This window comes from Prosopis cineraria, unplaced genomic scaffold, assembly GCF_029017545.1.
Source record: "Prosopis cineraria cultivar Desert tree isolate PC_DT_omini unplaced genomic scaffold, ASM2901754v1 PC8, whole genome shotgun sequence".
NCBI lineage: Eukaryota > Viridiplantae > Streptophyta > Magnoliopsida > Fabales > Fabaceae > Prosopis > Prosopis cineraria.
The window spans coordinates 13,911,388-13,931,860 of NW_026555339.1; the positions used below are offsets into that span (position 1 = coordinate 13,911,388).

Consider the following 20,473-nt stretch of genomic DNA (forward strand, 5'->3'; position numbering starts at 1 on the left):
TAACTCCACATTGTTTTATATTGATATTTATATTTATATTTAAGCCTTGAAGAGATTATGGTTGCTCGAAAAAGAAAAGACAAAAGGTGGAAGATTACAAAAGCCACCAAATATTGCATCACATCTATAACTGAACACAAGGCCTTTCTTCTGGTGGGGTGATAAATTTACAAAAGTAAGATTCAATCTAACCCCAGAAATCTAATTCAAATACTAAAAAGCAAATCTAAGATATCAAACAATGAGATTAACAAACTTGCCACTCAAAAAACATGATCTTTACATGTAGACCAAGCTGATGTAGCTTCCCTGTTATATTTCTTTTTTCTAAATTGGGTCACTCATTATCAGACTTCAAAGAATAAGTAGACCGAGTCCTTCCTTTCTTCCTCCAAAATCACCTGGGAAGCAATTGCATTCTGCATTTCTGCTCACCTTGCAAACCGTCCAAAGATCAGATCTTTGCATTAAGACATCCATCCACATGTTCCGTTGAACATGACCCAGACCTCCGACCTGGACCAGCAGCGGATTCAAATCCAATCCCCGGACAAGAGTCCAGACCCAAACAGCCTCAGCATTGGCAGACTCTAACACATGCTATGAAAAATTGGAAATATACAGAAGGTTCAAATGTTACAAGGATTAATTATCCACACAGATTTCCCAATGCTGAAGCTTGATTTAATTTCCCTGCTTTTTAAATCCTAAGAATTTTTAAGACTCTCCATCCAAACAGTTGAACCCACATAACTATATCAGATACCCATTACCCAATCAGCCTCTAATATTTGAAATCACCAAAGATGGCCTCCATTGTCTTTGCCAGATATGGCTTACCATCACTAAGAGCCTCTGCAAGTCAGAAAGCATAATGATAATACCCCATTTCATTGCTGACATCGGAATAATATTCATTATAGTTGAGATATTCCCAGAAACGAGAAATCCCAAAGCCCCCATGTTTAGGTGCCTTGATGTAGCAACGCTGCAATTCTTTAGATTTTTTTCAAACTTCTGCTTTATCGAAAGCACCTGCAATTCAATACAATTAGCATGTCAGTCCCCTATCTATGACACCTCAGTTATTGAGAATATACCAAACACTTCTGCAAAAAAAAAAAAAAAGAAAAGAATATACCAAACGTTGACAAAAGATTCACCTGAACCCTATAACAAACATGAATAAATTGACTTTCTCCGTTTTTTTTTTTCCGAGTCTAATTTATGGAATTATCATAGTTATGTCAATGTTATGAAAATGGACCAACCCAACCAGCTCAGTAAGAAAAATCAGTGAATCAGTTCCTAAACTGATTTGAAACCTCCACAAAACCTCTCATTACAAGGAACCAATAAAAAACTGGAGTTAAATGTTTTATCAATTCATAATGACATCATTTTTGGAGCTTCAGTTTTTTTTTTTATTCCTACATTCTGATGGTATAAGTATTAATCTTGTGCATAATTATTATCATTTTTCTACTTAATATATAATTAAATGGTGAATATATGAATAATACACAAACTCTAATTTTAGACTTCCTTTAATAATCTTAGAATTCAATTTGATGATTGTTGATGTTCTTTTGATATATATGCTTATGGTTTGGCATCCACTGGATCTAATCCAATAAATACTATCATGATTGGTTATTTTTAGTTCAATTTATGATTACAGATGGGTATTCACTTATTTGGATTTAAATCTATGTTACATTAGTATTTATATATATATATATATATATATATATAATGACTCAAGACAAATATGCAATAACAACAAGCCTCATCCCACTAGGTGAGGTTAACTACATGGATTACACAATATCATTGTGCTCTATTATCAACCAAGCTTTTAGAAATAATATTAATTAGAAAGTCTCATTCAACAATTTTCATAAGTGATTTTTTTTCCTTTACCCCTCTTAAATCAGGCAAAGCCAAGTCAATCTTGGGTGCCCCCAGACCCTGCAATAGATGAAAAGGCCCTGCAGAGCAAAGGTTATCATGTACCTTGTCATTGTCATGCCTTTCCTAATACCAGAAAACCTAAATGTATGTTTGGTACACTGAAAAATGTTTTCTAGAAACGAAATGAGAAATATATTTGAAAAGAAAATGGGAAAGGTGCATTTGCCATTTCTTTACTAGAAAAAACATTTTTTACCTGCCAAACATTACATAAAAGACACAGCAAAGCATTAACGTATTTTTATGTTCGGAAGAACACTAGGTAGGATCTGCTACTCTAAAAGCTGCCTCATTCCATGACTCTTTGCAGACATGACCAGTCATCGATGCCTGATATTTCCATGTCATAAAGATAATGCTTTGAAAGTCTTCCTCAAGCATGAACAAATCACCAAATTAACCAATAATTTGAATTGACACTATGAACTACTGGAATTTTAAGCCTTTTCAAAGTATTTTTACAGCAAGATAACTTAGCAACAACCAAATATACAATCTGATAATGCCAAAGATCTTTCCAAATAAAACATATACAGCTAGTATTTTTGTCATTTTTTATTTCCACAATAACTTCATCAGACATGTCATTTAAATGTTGCAGGGCTTACCTGAGACACATTGATTCTGAATCTGCCAAACAAATTTTCCTGATCAATTCCTGCATCCCAGGTTCCTGCTGCAAGACACAACCGGAAATCTAGTGCACATTGTAAAATGCTCTCAATAATGCTGCCTACTGTCCGGGTTTCATCAGAGAGGAAACATCTGCAATAAGCAATATCACATGCCTTCTGTCAGACCTTCCTGAACTTGAAAGTTACTGAAAGATTCATGCCTCAACCTTGGGCCCTATCACATGCAAGCCTGCCCCCAGCTAGGCCAACCAAACTGCAGCCACATCAAAATCTTTTCCTAAGCATTTATCCCACTAAATTGAGTCAGTTACATTAATTGCACAACTATCAATTACCAAAACTTTGGGTATATTGTTAACCAAAAAGTCCCATTCAATAACTTCATTGAATATTTTCTGACCTTTCTCTACTTGTCTTCACAGTACTCAAGAATATCTATAACCCCACTTTACAGACTTTTTTATGACCAATTGGCTATAAAAAACTATATAAAAAAAATCAGAATAACTCAAAAAAAAAAAAAGAGCACAGTGCTTAATCTATCTGACTCAATCAACCCCTTGCTACCAAATGGAGGATCAGTATCAAGAATCAAACTTAATAACTTATCAGCATTTGGTCATTGAGATTTCATTATCATGTTAAGGACCACTTAAATCCAAAAGCGTAAGGTCGAAACTGAAAACCCAAGATATGGTTATATGATATCTCTAACACTAAATGTTAACGATGTATAAAAAAGTCTCACTAATCAAAATCTAATTCTGCTAGCAATCAACTTTTATGGACTACCATAATAAAGAAGCGGGTTAGAATGCCCAATCATCAGAACAGAAATTGTGAATATTTAACATTAGACACAGCTTGTCAAGCCAGAAATGTATCACTGATCTTACCTAGCCATGTTACAAGGATAAAATTTATGAGGCATAGACAAAATTACGATGTACTAAATGATCATAAGGAATTACTGTTATATATCTGCCTAATATTTACTAATTGTCATGTAAATCAGCAAAAAACATATAAGTATAAACTTACATGCGCAATGCATTGGCAAGATAATCCATGTGAACTGACTCTAGATCCATCATATCATTCGCCTACATAAATGGCACATATATCCAAAAGATGAATCAAAATAAAGAGAAACAAAACAGGTCAAAGTTATCATATCAAGCAAACTCTGTCACATATATCAAAAGTGGTATGACTAGTGGGTCCACAAACAGAATTGGCAAAAAGAAAATTGATACGACTCCTCATTCACTGCCCACTCCCATCCGTATGTTAGAAGAAATAAGCGTCCAAGAGTGGCAGATGTTATTCATGGGTCTGGTATGGTTTTGCCATCTGATGTGGAAATGACTATTGCTGAATATTAGCAAGTTATTAAGATTGGGTTGTTGACTCATTACTATTTGTTTTATTTTATCCTATCTATTTGTCAGTTATTTTTATGACGTATTATTGTATAAGGCAGTGAGTTGTAAGAATCAAATGGCAAGGAAAAAAGTTTATCTTTCATGGATAATTAGGATACATGCTGATTAGAGTTTGAATCCTTCTTATGTAACCAATATATAGAGACAGCTCTAAAGTGGGTTCCTATTTCAGATAATCAGATACATTTGTTATCACAAAAGTGATCTGACTAAAGGTCCTCAACATGAAATTCAGCTGACTACAAGACAGAACACTGTTTCTTTGCCAACTATCATTAAAAAACAACTAAAAAAAAAGACATGAAAAAAAGGGACCCAAAAGTATAATGTCTAAAATAAATAATTAACTAGTACAAGAGGCAGCAAACCTTATGCTGAAGGGAATGAAGAAACCTGCACCATGATACATGAGATAACTGTGACTCCACATACTGCTGCAAAGTACAAACAAAATGGCTGACCTGGTGCCTGGATTAGAAAGTAGAGCCAAAAGTACTCACAGTTACATACATGTATGGAGAAGAAATTCATAATCAATAGTAAAAATTAATTCAAGGAACTCTCCTAAACGCTCATTAGATTCCGCTAAAATTACAGAGTTTATAGAATTACAAATTCTAATAACTTAAATCTAACACAGTGCTTGGCAAGGTAGAAAAGTCATGGGGGAAGCAAACAGGAAGGAAAAGTGCATTTTCCCCCTGCTTGGATAAGGAAAGAAAAGTGGGAGGGAGAGAAAAATAGAGGGAAAACATGTGGGACCACATATTTTACCTCCAACTTTTCTCTCCAAAAATAGGAAGATTTAGGAGAGTATTTGCCCATCATTTTTTTTTTTCATTTTCCTATCAATTTTAGAACCCACATGCATTGCTTCTTAATGCAACGTTCTATATTTTCAATTTTATAATTATTTTAAAATTTTTGAAATCACTGAATAGAAAAAAATTTAAAAAATTAAAAAACTAAAATTGGATAAAATAATTATAAATTAAGATTAATATATAATTATACTTTAGTTTCATTTAGTCATATTATGCAAATTATATAAACTATACAATAGATAACAAGCTCTGTTATATGTAAACATTTTTCCTAAAAATAGTAAGATTATTATTGCCCAAATGAAATTAACCAATTTTCTCTCCTCCCTATTTTCTCCTCTCCATTTTCCCATGTCAAATACCACACATGACAAAGAAAATATTTATTTTTTTCTTGGGGGGGGGGGACCCTTATATCAATAATTATAAAAATATGATTTTAAATGCTGACCAATGTAATAAAATAGTGATGATAATATTTATTACAATTAAAATAAAACCAGATAATAGTAAAAACAATAACATTAATACATTTAAATTAGATATAAATGCATATTAATATATAAAGAAAGTGTGTGGGTGTATCATATATGATAAACATGTAATAGTCAAAAAGTTCGTAATTATTATTTTAGTCAAATAGAATTTATTTATAGTTTCTTCTATCGTTCCAGAGCAATGTTTTTCATTGAGTGGAAAGTATGGTTAAATTTTTTTAAAAAATAATTTTTTAAAAAAATGATAATATGATAGTCAATAACATGTCATACATTATTTTTAAAGAATGGTAATAGGAAATTTCTTGAAAAAATTAATTTGTTCTATTTGTTTGGAAATAATTATACCTTTTTGAAGGGGGTGGAGTAAAAAATTCTAGGGGTAAAAATAAAAAATTTGAGGGGTGACAGGATTAAAAATTTTATAAAAATAATATTATTTACATCATTGATACATGCACAATACAAGATCAACAAAAATTAAGGTGGGAGTGGGTTTGTCCTTGTTGGTATAACTGTCCGAGTCCACAAAGAGGTAAAAAGATCCCATGAAGAGGTCAAAGACATAAGCCATTCTACAAAAGGTGATCCAAATTAAATGTCCACAAAAGACAAAGCAGTTTTAGTTCATACCTCAGCTTTATCAACATATTAAGATAGCCCACTTCATGTTGGTAAAGTTCAGAATTCAGGTTTTTACTGGTCATGTGCACCAAATCCTGTTCACCGAAATTCGAACAGAAGTTCAATACTATTACACAATAGAGGCCCCACATTTTCACTTACCATGAGCATTCAGAATTTAAGGCAACTACAATCTGAAGCATACTAAGATATCAAATCTCGTACATCACAAAAATTGCAGACTCTTTTGAGCATATCATTTTACCATCAGAATTAGAAATAATTTAACTTTCAAAAGACAAAAAGGGGGAGAGGATATATGTTTCAAATTAGTCCTTTTTCCAAAGGCAAAAATCCGTCCCAAACACGGGAAGAAGCAAATGTGACTGATAAATACATAAAGAAACAAGCAGAACGCTTGCTAGTCAAGAACAACACAATGAAAGAACAGATTACCTCAGCAGAGCACAATCAGTAAGAATATATATACAAGTAAAATTCAATGAAGAGGGCATGGCTAATCACACAGAAGAATAAAGTTTCTAATAGTTAATTTTACCAAAAGCTCATACAAAGAAATCAAGGCATATCATGTTTGTGTTGTGACACCCAATAAGATTCTATAGTGTAACAAATATAGAACGTGATTATTTTCTAACTATAAGCTATATGAACTTTCCAAGGCCGCTCCCTCTCATCTCATGAGATTCATAGGAAGCAATTGATGGAGAGTTATATGATACAACAATGAGCCTTATTCCACTAGGTGAAGTCAGCTACATAAATTACATGATGTTATTGTACTCTCTCATCAACATGAAGAGTTTTATGATATTTAGAAGATATGATATAAACAAATTTATGCTGATCAATGATACACAATGAAAAATTGGGGGGGGCAATTTTAAGAGAAGCCAAACCTTAAGAGAGCACCAAACATCAGTCAACGAGAAAATTCCAAGCTTCACTTGTATTAGAAAATTGAATATATCAGAATATATCTTCAATGCAGCAGGTGTTAAAATAATATTGACTGGCCAATCCACACGGTAACCCAGTCCTAAGAAATCAAAAGAACGGACTCCTGCCAATGTTTACAGGTTCCAGTCAGATAGCAATATTCATTTTTCTACCACTCCTAAGTGGATGGAGTTGCTGAAACATTAATCAAATCTGAAAGGAAATGATAAACATAAATAACAAATCTCAACAAAAACCAACAGTAATAATATTTGGCGCCGCTTTTGTTAATATGATAGAGGTTTGCTTCACATCAATGAATATAGTATAATGTATACCAGAAGTTGATATTGAGAATGGCATTTTCCCATCTCCTTTCACGTACACAAACAGCCTATCTTTATGACGGTCATTTTCACATGAAGACTTCTGAATTGACGACTCAAGGAGACCTTGAATTTCTGGAAGTCTCTCATTTGCTTCTGTAACAGACCACCTCTGTCAAATCAAGTCAGGCAAAGAAGGGTCATGCATATAGCATTGTTATTACAAGTGTGTTATGAGTTAAAGAGTCATTTTGAGTAGAGACATAGTAATACATGATGCCAAAGAGACAAAATAAACAAATCAGCCCAATCTGCTACTTCCATAAAATGATAACGTCGCAATGCCAAAAGATGCTCTTTCAACTCAAATGCTTCTTCAAGCAAGTAGATGGTTAGCTTGCTGACATACTTATATCTAACATCATTAAGGAAAAGTATCAAGCAGAAAATTAACCTATCCAACAGCAACTATTCAAGTGTTCCAACTCATAAATTCCCAAAAGCTGTCACCTGAACAATTATGAACAAAATTAAGATTTTTAACTCGTGGCACTCATGCAGTAATCAAACATCATCACATCTAAAGTCTAAACACAGCCCACTTTACCTTATCTCCCAGTTCTGTGTTTCGATGCATGCCAGTTAGAAAAACCTAATAAAATTGGCTTTCAAAATTCATACTGCAATTGATGGCTGGTATCACTAAGAAAACACACGAAAAAACAGAGCTGATGTCCAAGAACAGAGACTAACAGGTAGTATTTCACTAACAGACGGAGGGCCCACTAGTATTAAAGAAAGAAAACAGATTAGCAGAAGATTAAAAAAGAGAAAGTCAAAATAAAGCCAAGCCCCAGCTATTTCTCTAGCTCTTGCTCCAACAGCTAAACTTCCAGACATCAGAATCCACACATCCCTTTTGACTTTCAGCTCATAACCATTATCCAGACCTCACCTCTCTCTCTTTTCCCCCCTCTTTGTAAGATTCCTCCAGGTGAACACCTCAGTACTAGAGGTTTTTCAAAACTAGGAGAAGAGTTCAAGTGAGCTGTATTTGGAGCTGATGCAATCATGACAAAAGGATGTTGTTTTGATCTCAACACTACCCAGAGCTTTGTAAATACAATGAAGGAATAAAATAAAACCTCTATAAGCAAACTAATGAATAGTTGTCCAAAGTAAACAAAAAATTAAGGATACTGAAGAATGATTTCCTGCAACAAGCATTTGTCAACTATAATATCAAGAGGTGTTTCAAATGCTGAAAAACAGATCTTCTGGGTAGCATCACAATCAACAGATTTTCTAAAACTACCTAGCAATCTTTCCCAGCTACAGCCACCATGTACATCAGTTAAAATATGCCGATTATGGTCCTTCAAATCCAATAAGGAAGTACCACAGTTTTGGGTGGTACTAATCAAGCTTTCCTCTCCACCACTGCCTTCTTCACAATAGTGATCGGTCTTATTACCATTAGCAGATCCATGACAATCCAATGAAATTACAGATCCAATGCTAAATCCGGAACTTAATTGTAACTTGTCCTTGTAAACCTTACAAGGGTCCTCCACAGTTGAAAAATTGAAGTAAGGTAAAGGCTGTCGATGATCTGTGATGTACTTTTCTCCATTTCTACCCATCAAGCAAAGCAATGAATTCCTTGTCAACATAGGGTTCATGCTAAGGGGATTCATACTTGAATTATGCTTATGGACAATATTTTGTGGTTGAAATCTATATAACTTAAAGGAATGCATGTTATTATCAGATAGATTCTCACCCATGGCTTCCATACTCAAAGCATCATTAATGGCAACAGTATTAACATTGTATAATGTGGCATCCCTAAGCAACCCCAAATGTTTTCCCATCACCTTTCGCTCATCAATTTCATCTTCATCAAGTGATCTTTTCAAAATGTGATCGACTGACCAATAACTATCAATTAAACTGTCTCTATGTTGAGTACTGACTTTAAGTGAGCAGCTTGACTTTCCTGGACTCTGGGAATTTGACATGTGACTTGCCATTGGTTTTACATGGGAAGACTTCACAAAATGATCAACAGTATCGTTTTTATCACAGATTTTATGATGATTGCTATCTGACTTTTCAGATTGGCAAGAATTTTGCATTGAACTATTTATTGCAGTACTCTTGGAGAAGCTTAAAGCAGATACATAATCTTGTTGCTCAGCTACTTTATATGGCCATCTAATCAACTGATCAGTCTCAATTTGCTCCTCAGAGTTGTTTGAAGCTGAACCATCAGACAAATCATATGCTTCATCCACATATGAGAATTCATCAGCAGTGCTTGAGACATCAGAGTCCAAATTGTCAATGCCCCTGCAAATTGATATAAACTATCAATAAAGCAACAATGATGTTGAAAACAATATCAAAAAGATTGCTAGAACATAAAATGATAAAAATTAAAATTACAAATAGCAAACAAAAATGAATTCTGCCAACATATGCAAGTGTTTGCACACAAAAGGGGATGGAATGCAGAGGGAATATGATTAATTACATCATTGAACTTCTTTTTTCTGCTGTTTGCAGCGCAATGAACTCATCTTCTGACATAAATAGATTTAGGCTGTCCAAATTCCCTCCACCATTACCAAAGAAAGGTACTGAGGTATGTGTAGCAACCTGTAAAATCAGAGTTTTAATGAATAAAAGCAAATTAGAGCAGAGAGAAAAAAAGAAAAGAAGTCAGGTCACCAACATGGGATCTCAGTCCTTTTTTTCAATTCCATTCCATTTCCAATCAGACAAGAGTGACCAAAGGAAAAAGACATTATATACAAGACAGCACGACAAGAGGCATGAGAAAATATAAATACTATAGTTCGAGGACTATACTGCACAACAATAAGATAGCAGGCATCAAGCTTTCAAATGTCACAACTTGTAATAACAGAAGGTTTATGAAATACACAGAAAGTGGCAGAACAACAAAAAACTATACCAAGTTTTCAACCATGAGTACACTGTATACTATGGAGTGTGTGTAGAGGCTCATTAGGCATAGCATTTTTCTCAGTCTAGGCAGATTAGGCATGAGAGAGCAGTAATCTAAGTGCAAGACAGTTGGAATGTGTGTAGAGGCTCATGATCAAAGTGTTGCGCAACAATTTTCTACTTCCTATATCTCTTATCGTCTCTGTATTCTCTTGTATTTGGATCGGCGGGCTGTTTGATATTTGTGTTCTAATTTTAGTAATGTGTACTTTTCCATAGCAGAGCTTGTCTAGTTTTCCTCTCTTCTCTTATGCTATGGTATTCATGAGTATTTGCAAGTTAATATCTTTCATGCTTTCATCTCTAATCCGACCACCTGTAGTAAATATTTGGATGTTATAGTGAGACCAAGAAATAGGAGATCTAAGATTAGATCATGTAACTTTTAGGGAGGGATTATATAGAGCAATTTGTTAACTAGGATAGAAATATATCAGTTGCCCCTCATAATAATTAAAGGTTTGAGCATAATTGAACTTTAGGATAAGAAGCATAGAGAATATGGATTACCTTGCAATAGGCTTACTGTCGTAATTCAAAAGACACTTGTAGATAAAATCAATCCTTGTTAGCTCAAATGGTATCCCTTGCATAAAGGAAGGAGATAACAGATAGTACTAGGGAGTGGTTGAGAGAGAATTAATCCTAGTACTTTCTCATCGATCTGATTCTCATCTTACACTTTTTTGCTATTTTACTTCAGTATCATCATTCCAATTGCTTTTTGATAGGATCCAAGATAGGTAAAGGGAAAGAAGGAAGAAAAATCTTTGTTAAATTATGAAATCAAAATCCAACTTCATAAATTAGTAACAACAACAACAACAAACAACAACAACAACAAGCCTTTATCCCACTAGGTGGGGTCGGCTACATGGATTGCAAGACGCCATTGTGCTCTATCATTTATTAAGCTTTTAGAAATATTATTAATTAAGAGATCACGTTCAACAACTTCCAAGAGTGTTCTCTTAGGCCTTCCTCTACCTCTCTTAATCGGACTCAAAGTTATATGTTCCACTCTTCTCACTGGTGCCTCCCTTGGTCTTCTTTGTACATGCCCAAACCATCTCAACCGATTTTCTACCATTTTTTCCTCAATAGGTGCCACCCTCACTTTTTCACGTGTGTGCTCATTTCGAATTTTATCTTTACGTGTATGTCCGCACATCCATCGTAACATTCTCATCTCTGCTACTCCAACTTTATGCTCTTGCTGTCCCGTTAGAGCCCAGCATTCACTACTATATAACATTGCCGGTCTGATAGCAGTACGATAAAACTTTCCTTTAAGTTTATTAGGCACCTTACGGTCACAAATAACTCCTTTAGCTTTTCTCCAATTAAACCACCCAGCTTGAATTCTATGTGAAATATCTCCACTGATTTCGCCATCATTTTGAATAATGGCTCCCAAATATCTAAACTTTTCCACTTGAGGTATAATTTGATCTCCCAATTTCACTTCCAAATTATTTTCGAATAGTCCTTTACCAAATTTACAATATAAATATTCCGTCTTACTTCTACTCAGACGAAAACCTTTCGACTCCAATGTCCTCCTCCATAACTCAAGTTTGCAATTAACCTCTTCTCTTGTCTCTGCTATAAGAACTATATCATCCGCGAAGAGCATACATTTCGGGATTTCCTCTTGAATATGTTCCGTCAAAACATTTAAAATCAAGTTGAACAAATAAGGACTCAGAGATGATCCCTGATGTAGTCCAATCTTTATAGGAAAATCCTTTGTTTGACCACTAGGCGTTCTTATACTAGTTTTTACCCCCTCATACATATCTTGTATGGCTTTAATATAAGCAATCCGTACTCCCTTTTTTTCCAACGCTTTCCAAAGCACTTCTCTTGGTATACGGTCATAAGCTTTTTCCAAATCAATAAAAACCATGTGTAGATCTTTATCTTTACAACGATACTTTTCCATTAATCCCCTTAGTAGATAAATTGCCTCTGTAGTTGATCTACCTGGCATAAAACCAAATTGATTCTCAGAAATACTTGTCTCCAATCTCAACCTGTGCTCAATTACTTTCTCCCACAATTTCATTGTGTGGCTCATGAGTTTAATCCCTCTATAGTTAGTACAATTCTGAAGATCTCCTTTATTTTTATAAATAGGAATTAATGTACTTCTCCTCCACTCATCAGGCATTTTCTTGGACCGTAAAATCACATTAAATAACTTAGTTAACCATCTCACCCCTTCTTCACCTAAACTTCATAAATTAGTAAAGATGAATGAAAATCTTTAGTAGAAGATGAGTGAGGATTTTAAACTCATACAACTAATAAAGTTAAGGAGAATCTCTACTAATATAAATAAATAGATTTAATGCCAGATGATTTCTACATGCTATGAGCACAGTATTTATAGATAGAAAAATAATTAATAACTAAAAAGACTCCTATTAATCCGTAGCTCAGATAATGGAGAATAACTACCTAAAAAATAAATAAATAAATAAAATTACCTATTTAATCAAAAAGTACTATAACCCATTACTCCTAAACTTGAAGACCACTCAAGAAAACAGAAAAATAACCTAAATAACATTATTAAACAGAAAATATCTAAAATAACAAAAATAATATTTATTCCTAATATTTCTCTAACTTCCCACATCACCCATTATCCCATAATAATCAGTACCCTATCACTCTCATATTCCTTTTTTGTTTGGTCCAAGCTTAACCAGCCTATTTGTTTATCATTTGCTTTTGACAAACTCTGACAGAACAATATCTGACTTCTGTCCTACTGTGTGACCCCTGCACTTGCAGTGATCTCCCATTTTAGCGAACAATTTGGCCTAACACCTACTTATTTTGTCCAAACAGTAGTCATTTCAAGGAGGTTTCCCCGAGCAAGTATTCAACTAGATTGGCAGACTTGCCAATAATTTTTGTTCTTTCTTCTTTCTTCTTTCTTGGCTTTTGGTTCTTCATTGGCAAGGAGAATGTCTTGTATCTGCTAGCCATATAACATTATTTCTCCCCTCAATAAAATTCCTTCTCATATCACAGGAAAAATAATAAAAAAAGAAAGCTGAAGGAAAAAGTGCATTTTTTATACGGGGAACCAAATTAGAGGATTTGCTTACCTGTTGATATCTTATTTCTAAGTCACTGATAAGGCCCTTGAGCTTTTCATTCATCCTTTTATAATAATTGTCCCTTGCAAGCACCATAGCTTCAATATCATCTCGACTGAAAGTCAATGGAGACAAATATGATGGACCATCGTTTGCAAAACCACTCCAGCAGGGAAGAAAATCCTGAGAACTGTGGTCTCTTGTAGCAACATGAATGCACAACTCAAGCAATTTCAGCAGTACCTTGAGCTGCTGACCAGCTCTAACAAGTGGAATCAAGCTATCTCTAAGAAAACATGGAACAGCAACTCCAACTCGTTCCTAAGGTTAGCAAGCCGCAACCAACAAAATCAATATAGTAGCACAACCCAAAGTTATGATGCACGTCAAAATAGTCTCTGGATCATATTTTTAAGCATCAAAGAGGAAAACATTACCCTAAAACTTGCCATGGGAAAATCAACAGAAATGCCAGCTTTAATGTGTGGATTAGGAGGTAAATGGTCAATATCCTCAACAATAAACTCCTGATATGGGTCATTGATTTCTGCTTTGAATATCCATGATCTGATAAAACCACAGTATGGTTCAAATGATTGAAGAAAGAGAAACTTGAGCAGATTACAGTGAGCAGGATCAGCAACCTACATCTTAAGTAAACTTTGAGTTAGAAGAAATTCCAAAAGGAGAGAAACCTTGTAAACATTTAACATACGTTTGTTTAGAGAACACATCACCTAAAGAACTTGTTGCAACAATAATCTAACAAAACTAGGGGGAAACTATATATTTAGTAGAAAAGGAAGAGTTTAAGCACCTAAAAAGTAGGAGCAGCCATTCATTCAATTGCAGCCTCTCTTTAGAATCTATAATTCTTCCCATTGAAGATGTTATGAGATTTGCATGGAAAAACACCAAGAGCCAGCTAAGTTCTAACAATTACTCAACAGTCTTCTCGAAACATACAGGTGATTCAATGCTTGGAATGAAAATCATCTTTCTTTTTCACCATGTAAAGCATTGGAACCCTACCATATATCCAGTGTTTTAGTGGGTTAAAACCATGGTTGACCATAAAAACGTAGTCTTGATTCTACGTATACTAAGACCAACTAAATTCTTGTTTAATGTTTTAATCCTTCATTATAATTGCTTTGGATAAATAGAATTTATTGGAAGAGAAAAAGTAAGGCTGCAACCAGGATTATGAGAATAGTTCTTTTCAATCTTTCTTTAACTTTTGTCACAGTTTCAATATGAGTACCAGATACTTTGGGGAAAAAAAAAGGAAAGGAAAGGAAATGTGTATTATTTAGAACAGCAGTAATGAATGAAAAGATAGAGAAGAAAAGAGACAGGCTCACATTTAATTGTGTATACAAGAATGTTAGCAAATCTCCCCCTCTGTAGAAGTTACGAAATTCAGAAGTAGCATCAGCAATCAGATCATCAAAAGAAGTGCCAGACAAGCAAAGTGCCAACTTATGTAAATTACAAATATTTCCTAGGGCTTCAATCTGAGTCCTCAAGTCCTTTGTGTGCAAATAGAACTCAAGAAATGTAATTTCAGAATGCACCACACTCTTCAAACATCCTGATACAGAGGATAAGTGCAAAGACAATTCAACATCACTTGATGGACGCCTTAAAACTGCAGATGCATAAACTGTGTCCAACGCACAGATGTACCCTTCCAAAACCTTCCCCACAGCAACAGCAAAGGCTTGATTGACCAGTGTATTAGGAGGGCACTTTTCTTCCCCCATTTCATCTTTTTGATGATTTTTGCTTTTGCTAGTCAAACTGTCCTCCAACTTCATATTTGTAAAATATTCTACAAATTCACGAAGAAGAAAAACTAGCAACCCAGTGCAACCTATAGATTTAAGTACATTTCCCAGAGAATGAGTGCTTAAAGCTCGTTTCCACACACTTGAAATGCAATGGAAGGTCCTATCTGCTGGATTAGAACAGAAGATAGCAGAGAGCTTTTGAATACTAATAAGGGATGATTTTGCACCTTGCATAGCATTCATCACCAACCTCACCAAACTTGCTTCCTGAGGCCAAATTTTCATAACAATAAATATGGATACAGACATTGAACAAGGATGATTAGTATAGTCAAAGTATCTGGACAAAGTAAGATCATAGTCTCTTGAATCTTAATGCATCCACAATAGTAGCTTAAAAGAAGACTTGGATAAAGTAGATAAGTGAGAGGTTAGCTTATTTAAAAATGCTGTATGTGTTGGGAAATGTAAGAATTTGCTCAAATGTGTTGCATTATAATTCAAAAGCAATATACAGATCTGACATAAATGTTCCAAAAATTAATATCTATGCACGTTATCATGCCATTCTATAAGAGAATGTTGTTAAATGCAATGATGTTGAAGAACTGAAATCCAGAGCCATATTTTCTTCTTTAATTTTTTTTAAAGAAAAAGAATACCAGTAAGGTTGCTTAAAAGGGTTAGGTAGAGCTTCAGCATCATCTTTAATTAGCAACAGCCCTCAATAGAGAGCTAAGATCAAATTTTGCATCCGGAACAGAAAAATCTTCAATACATTTCCAAGGCAGGAATAATATGTGTAAAGAGTGATATCAAGAATTTATCGAACATTGAAAAATGTTTAAAACATATGAGAACCAATATTGGCCAGTCATGTTGGCTTGAAGTTACAAAATTTGAAAGAAACCCAAAGACTCCTAATGACGAGGTGGTTTAAACCTTTCACAAAGTGTATTTGCATTCATGCTCACAAGTCAATTTGCTAGCTCTTCACTAAAGAGCCACAATTCCCCAATGGTCAATGCCTAGTGGGCATTGATCTTTATAATAAATAAATAAATAAGATGTACACTGTACATAATTTTTCATGACATTTTAATTCAGAAATATCTGCAGCTGAAAATTAAATTTCTACGTCCATTTTAGCTTAAAAGGTTTCAGCTGAATCAAGATTAAGAAGATTTTACATCTCAAAATTCAAATAGCATGCCACGTGGAAGGAAATATATACAATCCCACGTGCAAGTGAATAAAGTAGAGTCACCCTAAACATCAATCTTCCTAAAATTCAGTAAGCCGAGTTATTTATGTGCTTATCCAACAACAGGGGATTTTACCAAAATTCAAGAAATGAATCCAGCTAAAAATTTTGAAAGTGCAATGTGAACCGAGCGACGCAAACCTAGTTCCCAACACTCTTGTCATCTGACTATCAAAAATTCAGGGAGTTAGGTAGCCAGCATGTCTCTTAACTGTGTCAAGATGCCCACAGATGTACATGACGCAGGTACTTACGCAAGCTGCTGGGATCGGGGAAAAATGTAGCATGCTAGACTACATTTCTCACACTTTCCAGACCCAATAACCCTCAAAATGATTACTTCCGAGAAAAGAAAACCCCAAAGCAGTCGCAAATTCAATCAAGCGAGACGATGGAGTATAAACTTACAGAGACAGTGGAGAGGTCATAGAAAGGTTGGTTTGAAGAGGAAGTTGAAGCATCGGAATGAGAGTGAAGGCCACTTTCAGAAGGGATAGATTCCCAGGTCTTCGGGGGAATCAATGGATCTTCAACCTTCAAATTGTCGAACAGCACCGCCAGATTTGTGTCAACAGCCATTGGATCGGCTGCCTCTCACAGTGTCAATGGCTCTTCTATGGTGTCCTCCTTCTGGCTCTGGCTGCTGATTCCCGCCCAAGTGAGCCGATGACGACGAACTGGTCTAGTTTGGAACGGTGCTTAAACCAGATTTTTTTTTTTTTTTTTTGAATATTTTGCCGCAAATAAAGAAGAAAATTTTCAAATATTTATTAGAAAAAACTAACCTAAAAATTATATTTCTTTATTTTTAGATTAAGTCTTTATAATTTATTTTATTTTATTTAAATTTTTATAAGTAAATCAATTAAATATATTAGTTCCTAGAGATTAGGGGAAGGGAGAAAGAAATCTCGTTTGGCTTAAATAGAGACGGATAAAAGAAGAAGAGGTTTTTGGATAATTTGAGGATTAAATATTATTATAAAAATAATTTTGTCTGAAAATATTTTTATTAAAAGCTCTACCTTGACAGGAGATGGGTAAGAGAGAAGCCACTGCAATTGGTGACGGGATTAAAGAAGGCTTCGATCAGCAAGAAAATCGATTAATGGTGTTGGGATCTTATTTATGACCTTCGTCCTCTTCACGTGCTCTTTTATTTTCAGATTCTAAGATTTATTTAGAATTGTAATTTTGTTGCTGTTTTTTTTTTTTTGGCCTGTTGTTGAACCTTGTAACACCCTTAAAAATACAAACCGATTTTTCGCAAATTATTAAAACCATTATCATGATAGAAAATTTTCTTATCATGATACATCCAAGACATAACATAAGTCTTAAAATATTCAAAAAGGCAATTAAAACCATGAGGGACAGACATAATCCTCATGGTCATATAAATACTTTTAATAAAAAGGATTAGAGTTTACATGCTCCACAAAGAAGATATGTCCTAAGTTGGCACAAGATACATTGTATAATCTAAAATAAGAGGCAACGTAAAAGATGGTGTCTCATACATCATAGTTACACCTCTGGTGCTTTCTCGGCCGGACTCGCTCCTATAAAAATATTAACCACGGGAAATGAGACTTAAAAGTCCCAGTAACCAAAAATTAATATGTAATGATGCATGTGGATGTAACTAATCATGCGATTGCTAAGTGGGCACACAAAACATTTAACCGAACAATATTTTCAAACAAACCGAACAAGTATTTAATTGCATGACTGCACCTTATATCCTCCTTTCGCCATGCTCGGACGCCAAATCACCCGGCCAAAGGTGAGTTGGACCAAGCGACACGCCACTCATTGGGTCCAATGAGGGCTTACCACGTGGTAATAATTAACCGAACAGAAATTTCCATTAACACCATACATTAAAATACCCTGACAAGTCATGCATCATTCAAATATCCAAACAGGAATATATCCGAACAATAATATCTCATCATGATAAACAAAAATAAATTTTTAACCCACTTGGCAATGATTTCACAGAAGTATATAACAGTATTTATTTTCAATAATTCATAATTTTTCCAAACAACAAAACAACACATAACCATTCACAAACACACCCATCACAACACATTAATAATGGTTACCTTGTGTCTTGAATAACAAGTTCCCCTTCACAACTCCTTTTTCACCACTATCTTTGTCAATATAATGTACATAATTATTTCACAATACTATATATTAATTTTACATTAAAATAAATAACTCTAATTTAAATAGTTAGAAAGTCTTAAATCTATAATCCATATTAACACTAATTTAAGATTTATGCCTCATTTAACTTCCCAAATTATTTTCTAAAATTCTCATACCCTAATAAACTATTTTTTTTATCCTCAAATCACTTCTAGTATCACAATTTCATCCTTCTATATTCTAAAAATTCATCCAAAAATAAATTAAAAATTTTAAAATTATCCTGAAGCCTCAAATCATCTTTCTATAACCTCAAAAATACCTGTTCATACTTAAATAAATATTTAATAATCATAGATTTATCCCTACATCACAAATTGCACATAAATTCAACCATATAGATCTAGATTTTAACTCAAAAATTCTTAAACATGAGTTTTAACCTCAAGAAAATATTCTATAATATTTATTATATCTCTAAGAGTTTTAACCTATATTTTTAATCCATCATATCATCAGATTAACTATCCTATAAAAAAATTTTAATCAAAATATTTACTCTATCCTACAAAATAATCATATTACTAGAAAGCTAATATTATTTAGAAAATAACTATAAAATTAATTTTGTAATTAAATAAATTTTTAAATGCTAATCTAAATAGGAAAGTTAGAACATACCTGAAGAAAAAGAAAATAATCCCCCCTTGCGAGAAAACGCCGAGCAACGTGAGAGGAAGAGAGAAAAATAATATAAAAATGGGATTGTGGGTCCCAAAATTATATTAAAAAAAAACTATAGGTCTGAATTTAATTATTCAAACCTTTGGGCCATAAGTTGCAATTTTCTCTAAATTGCATCTTAGCCTCTCATGCTTCCTAATGCACACATCCCCTTCTTTTTATACATGAAGGTACCTCTTCTCTTCCCTCATCTAACCAATGTGGGACTTAGAAACAACAACCTTCCACCCTTCCTTTTTTTGTTCCTTCTACCTTCTTTTTTTTAACACACACATAAAAAAAATTATTTATGTACTATATCTTAACTAAATATTGCTTATGTGGTTTTAAATTTAAATTTTTAAATTCATAATTAAATACCTAACCATAATATTATTTCTAAATAATCTCAAATAATATAAATTTCTATTATTATCATTTTTTTTCCTCAAAACCTAAATTCCACAATTTCTTTATTATATAAAAATCAGGATGTTACAAACCTCTTTTACAGTTTATATAGTTATTATATAGTTATAATATTTTCTCTTTTTTTTTTATGACCAGGGAATAGAAAACCAAACTAAATAACATTTTTTTTCCTTAATATGAACATAGGAATGTGAAACCAAATGACAAAAACAAAAATAAAAATAAACCATTCACTCATAATCAGTTAATAAGTGGGGTATCAAAAGTATTGAAATCACAGAATAATCTATGAATTAACTTAGAAAGATAGTCAGTCATCTTATTATCATTCTTATACAAAAAGTAAAAGTTCACAATCTAATTTCTATATAAAATAAAATTTATAGAATTGATGATATTCTAAAAAGAGTTATAACCATAGTTGTCCTTTGTGATTATTGAAATAATCAATGCATAATTATAAAAAAACCGCACATCTTTTTATCTTTTTGGCCAACATAACCCAAGTTCCTTGAAAACATTATACATGTCTTGTTGCAAATTGAAAATTGTCTAACTGGGGAGAGAAAATAGGTTAAAACCCATTAACACGCTAAAGGGCTTGTTTAGTGAGCAAACAAACAGCATTGTTGGTATCTCTTGAAATTCTTTGAGCATCAACTCTCCAGTT

At 33.6% G+C, this 20,473-nt stretch overlaps 1 protein-coding gene across 1 annotated transcript; it reads right to left on the bottom strand.

The window, feature by feature from the left end:
- Positions 1–94: 94 nt before the first annotated feature.
- Positions 95–17,691, bottom strand: LOC129318074 (uncharacterized). The gene is given in 15 exon segments (XM_054962599.1): positions 95–1,002; positions 1,005–1,035; positions 2,583–2,739; positions 3,651–3,712; positions 4,423–4,522; positions 6,009–6,094; positions 6,920–7,083; positions 7,298–7,457; positions 7,559–7,700; positions 8,486–9,637; positions 9,822–9,946; positions 13,441–13,752; positions 13,869–14,075; positions 14,796–15,491; positions 16,897–17,691. Coding segments are annotated over 15 exon segments (3,705 nt in total). The 5' UTR covers positions 17,068–17,691; the 3' UTR covers positions 95–862.
- Between the last annotated feature and the right edge of the window lie 2,782 nt (positions 17,692–20,473).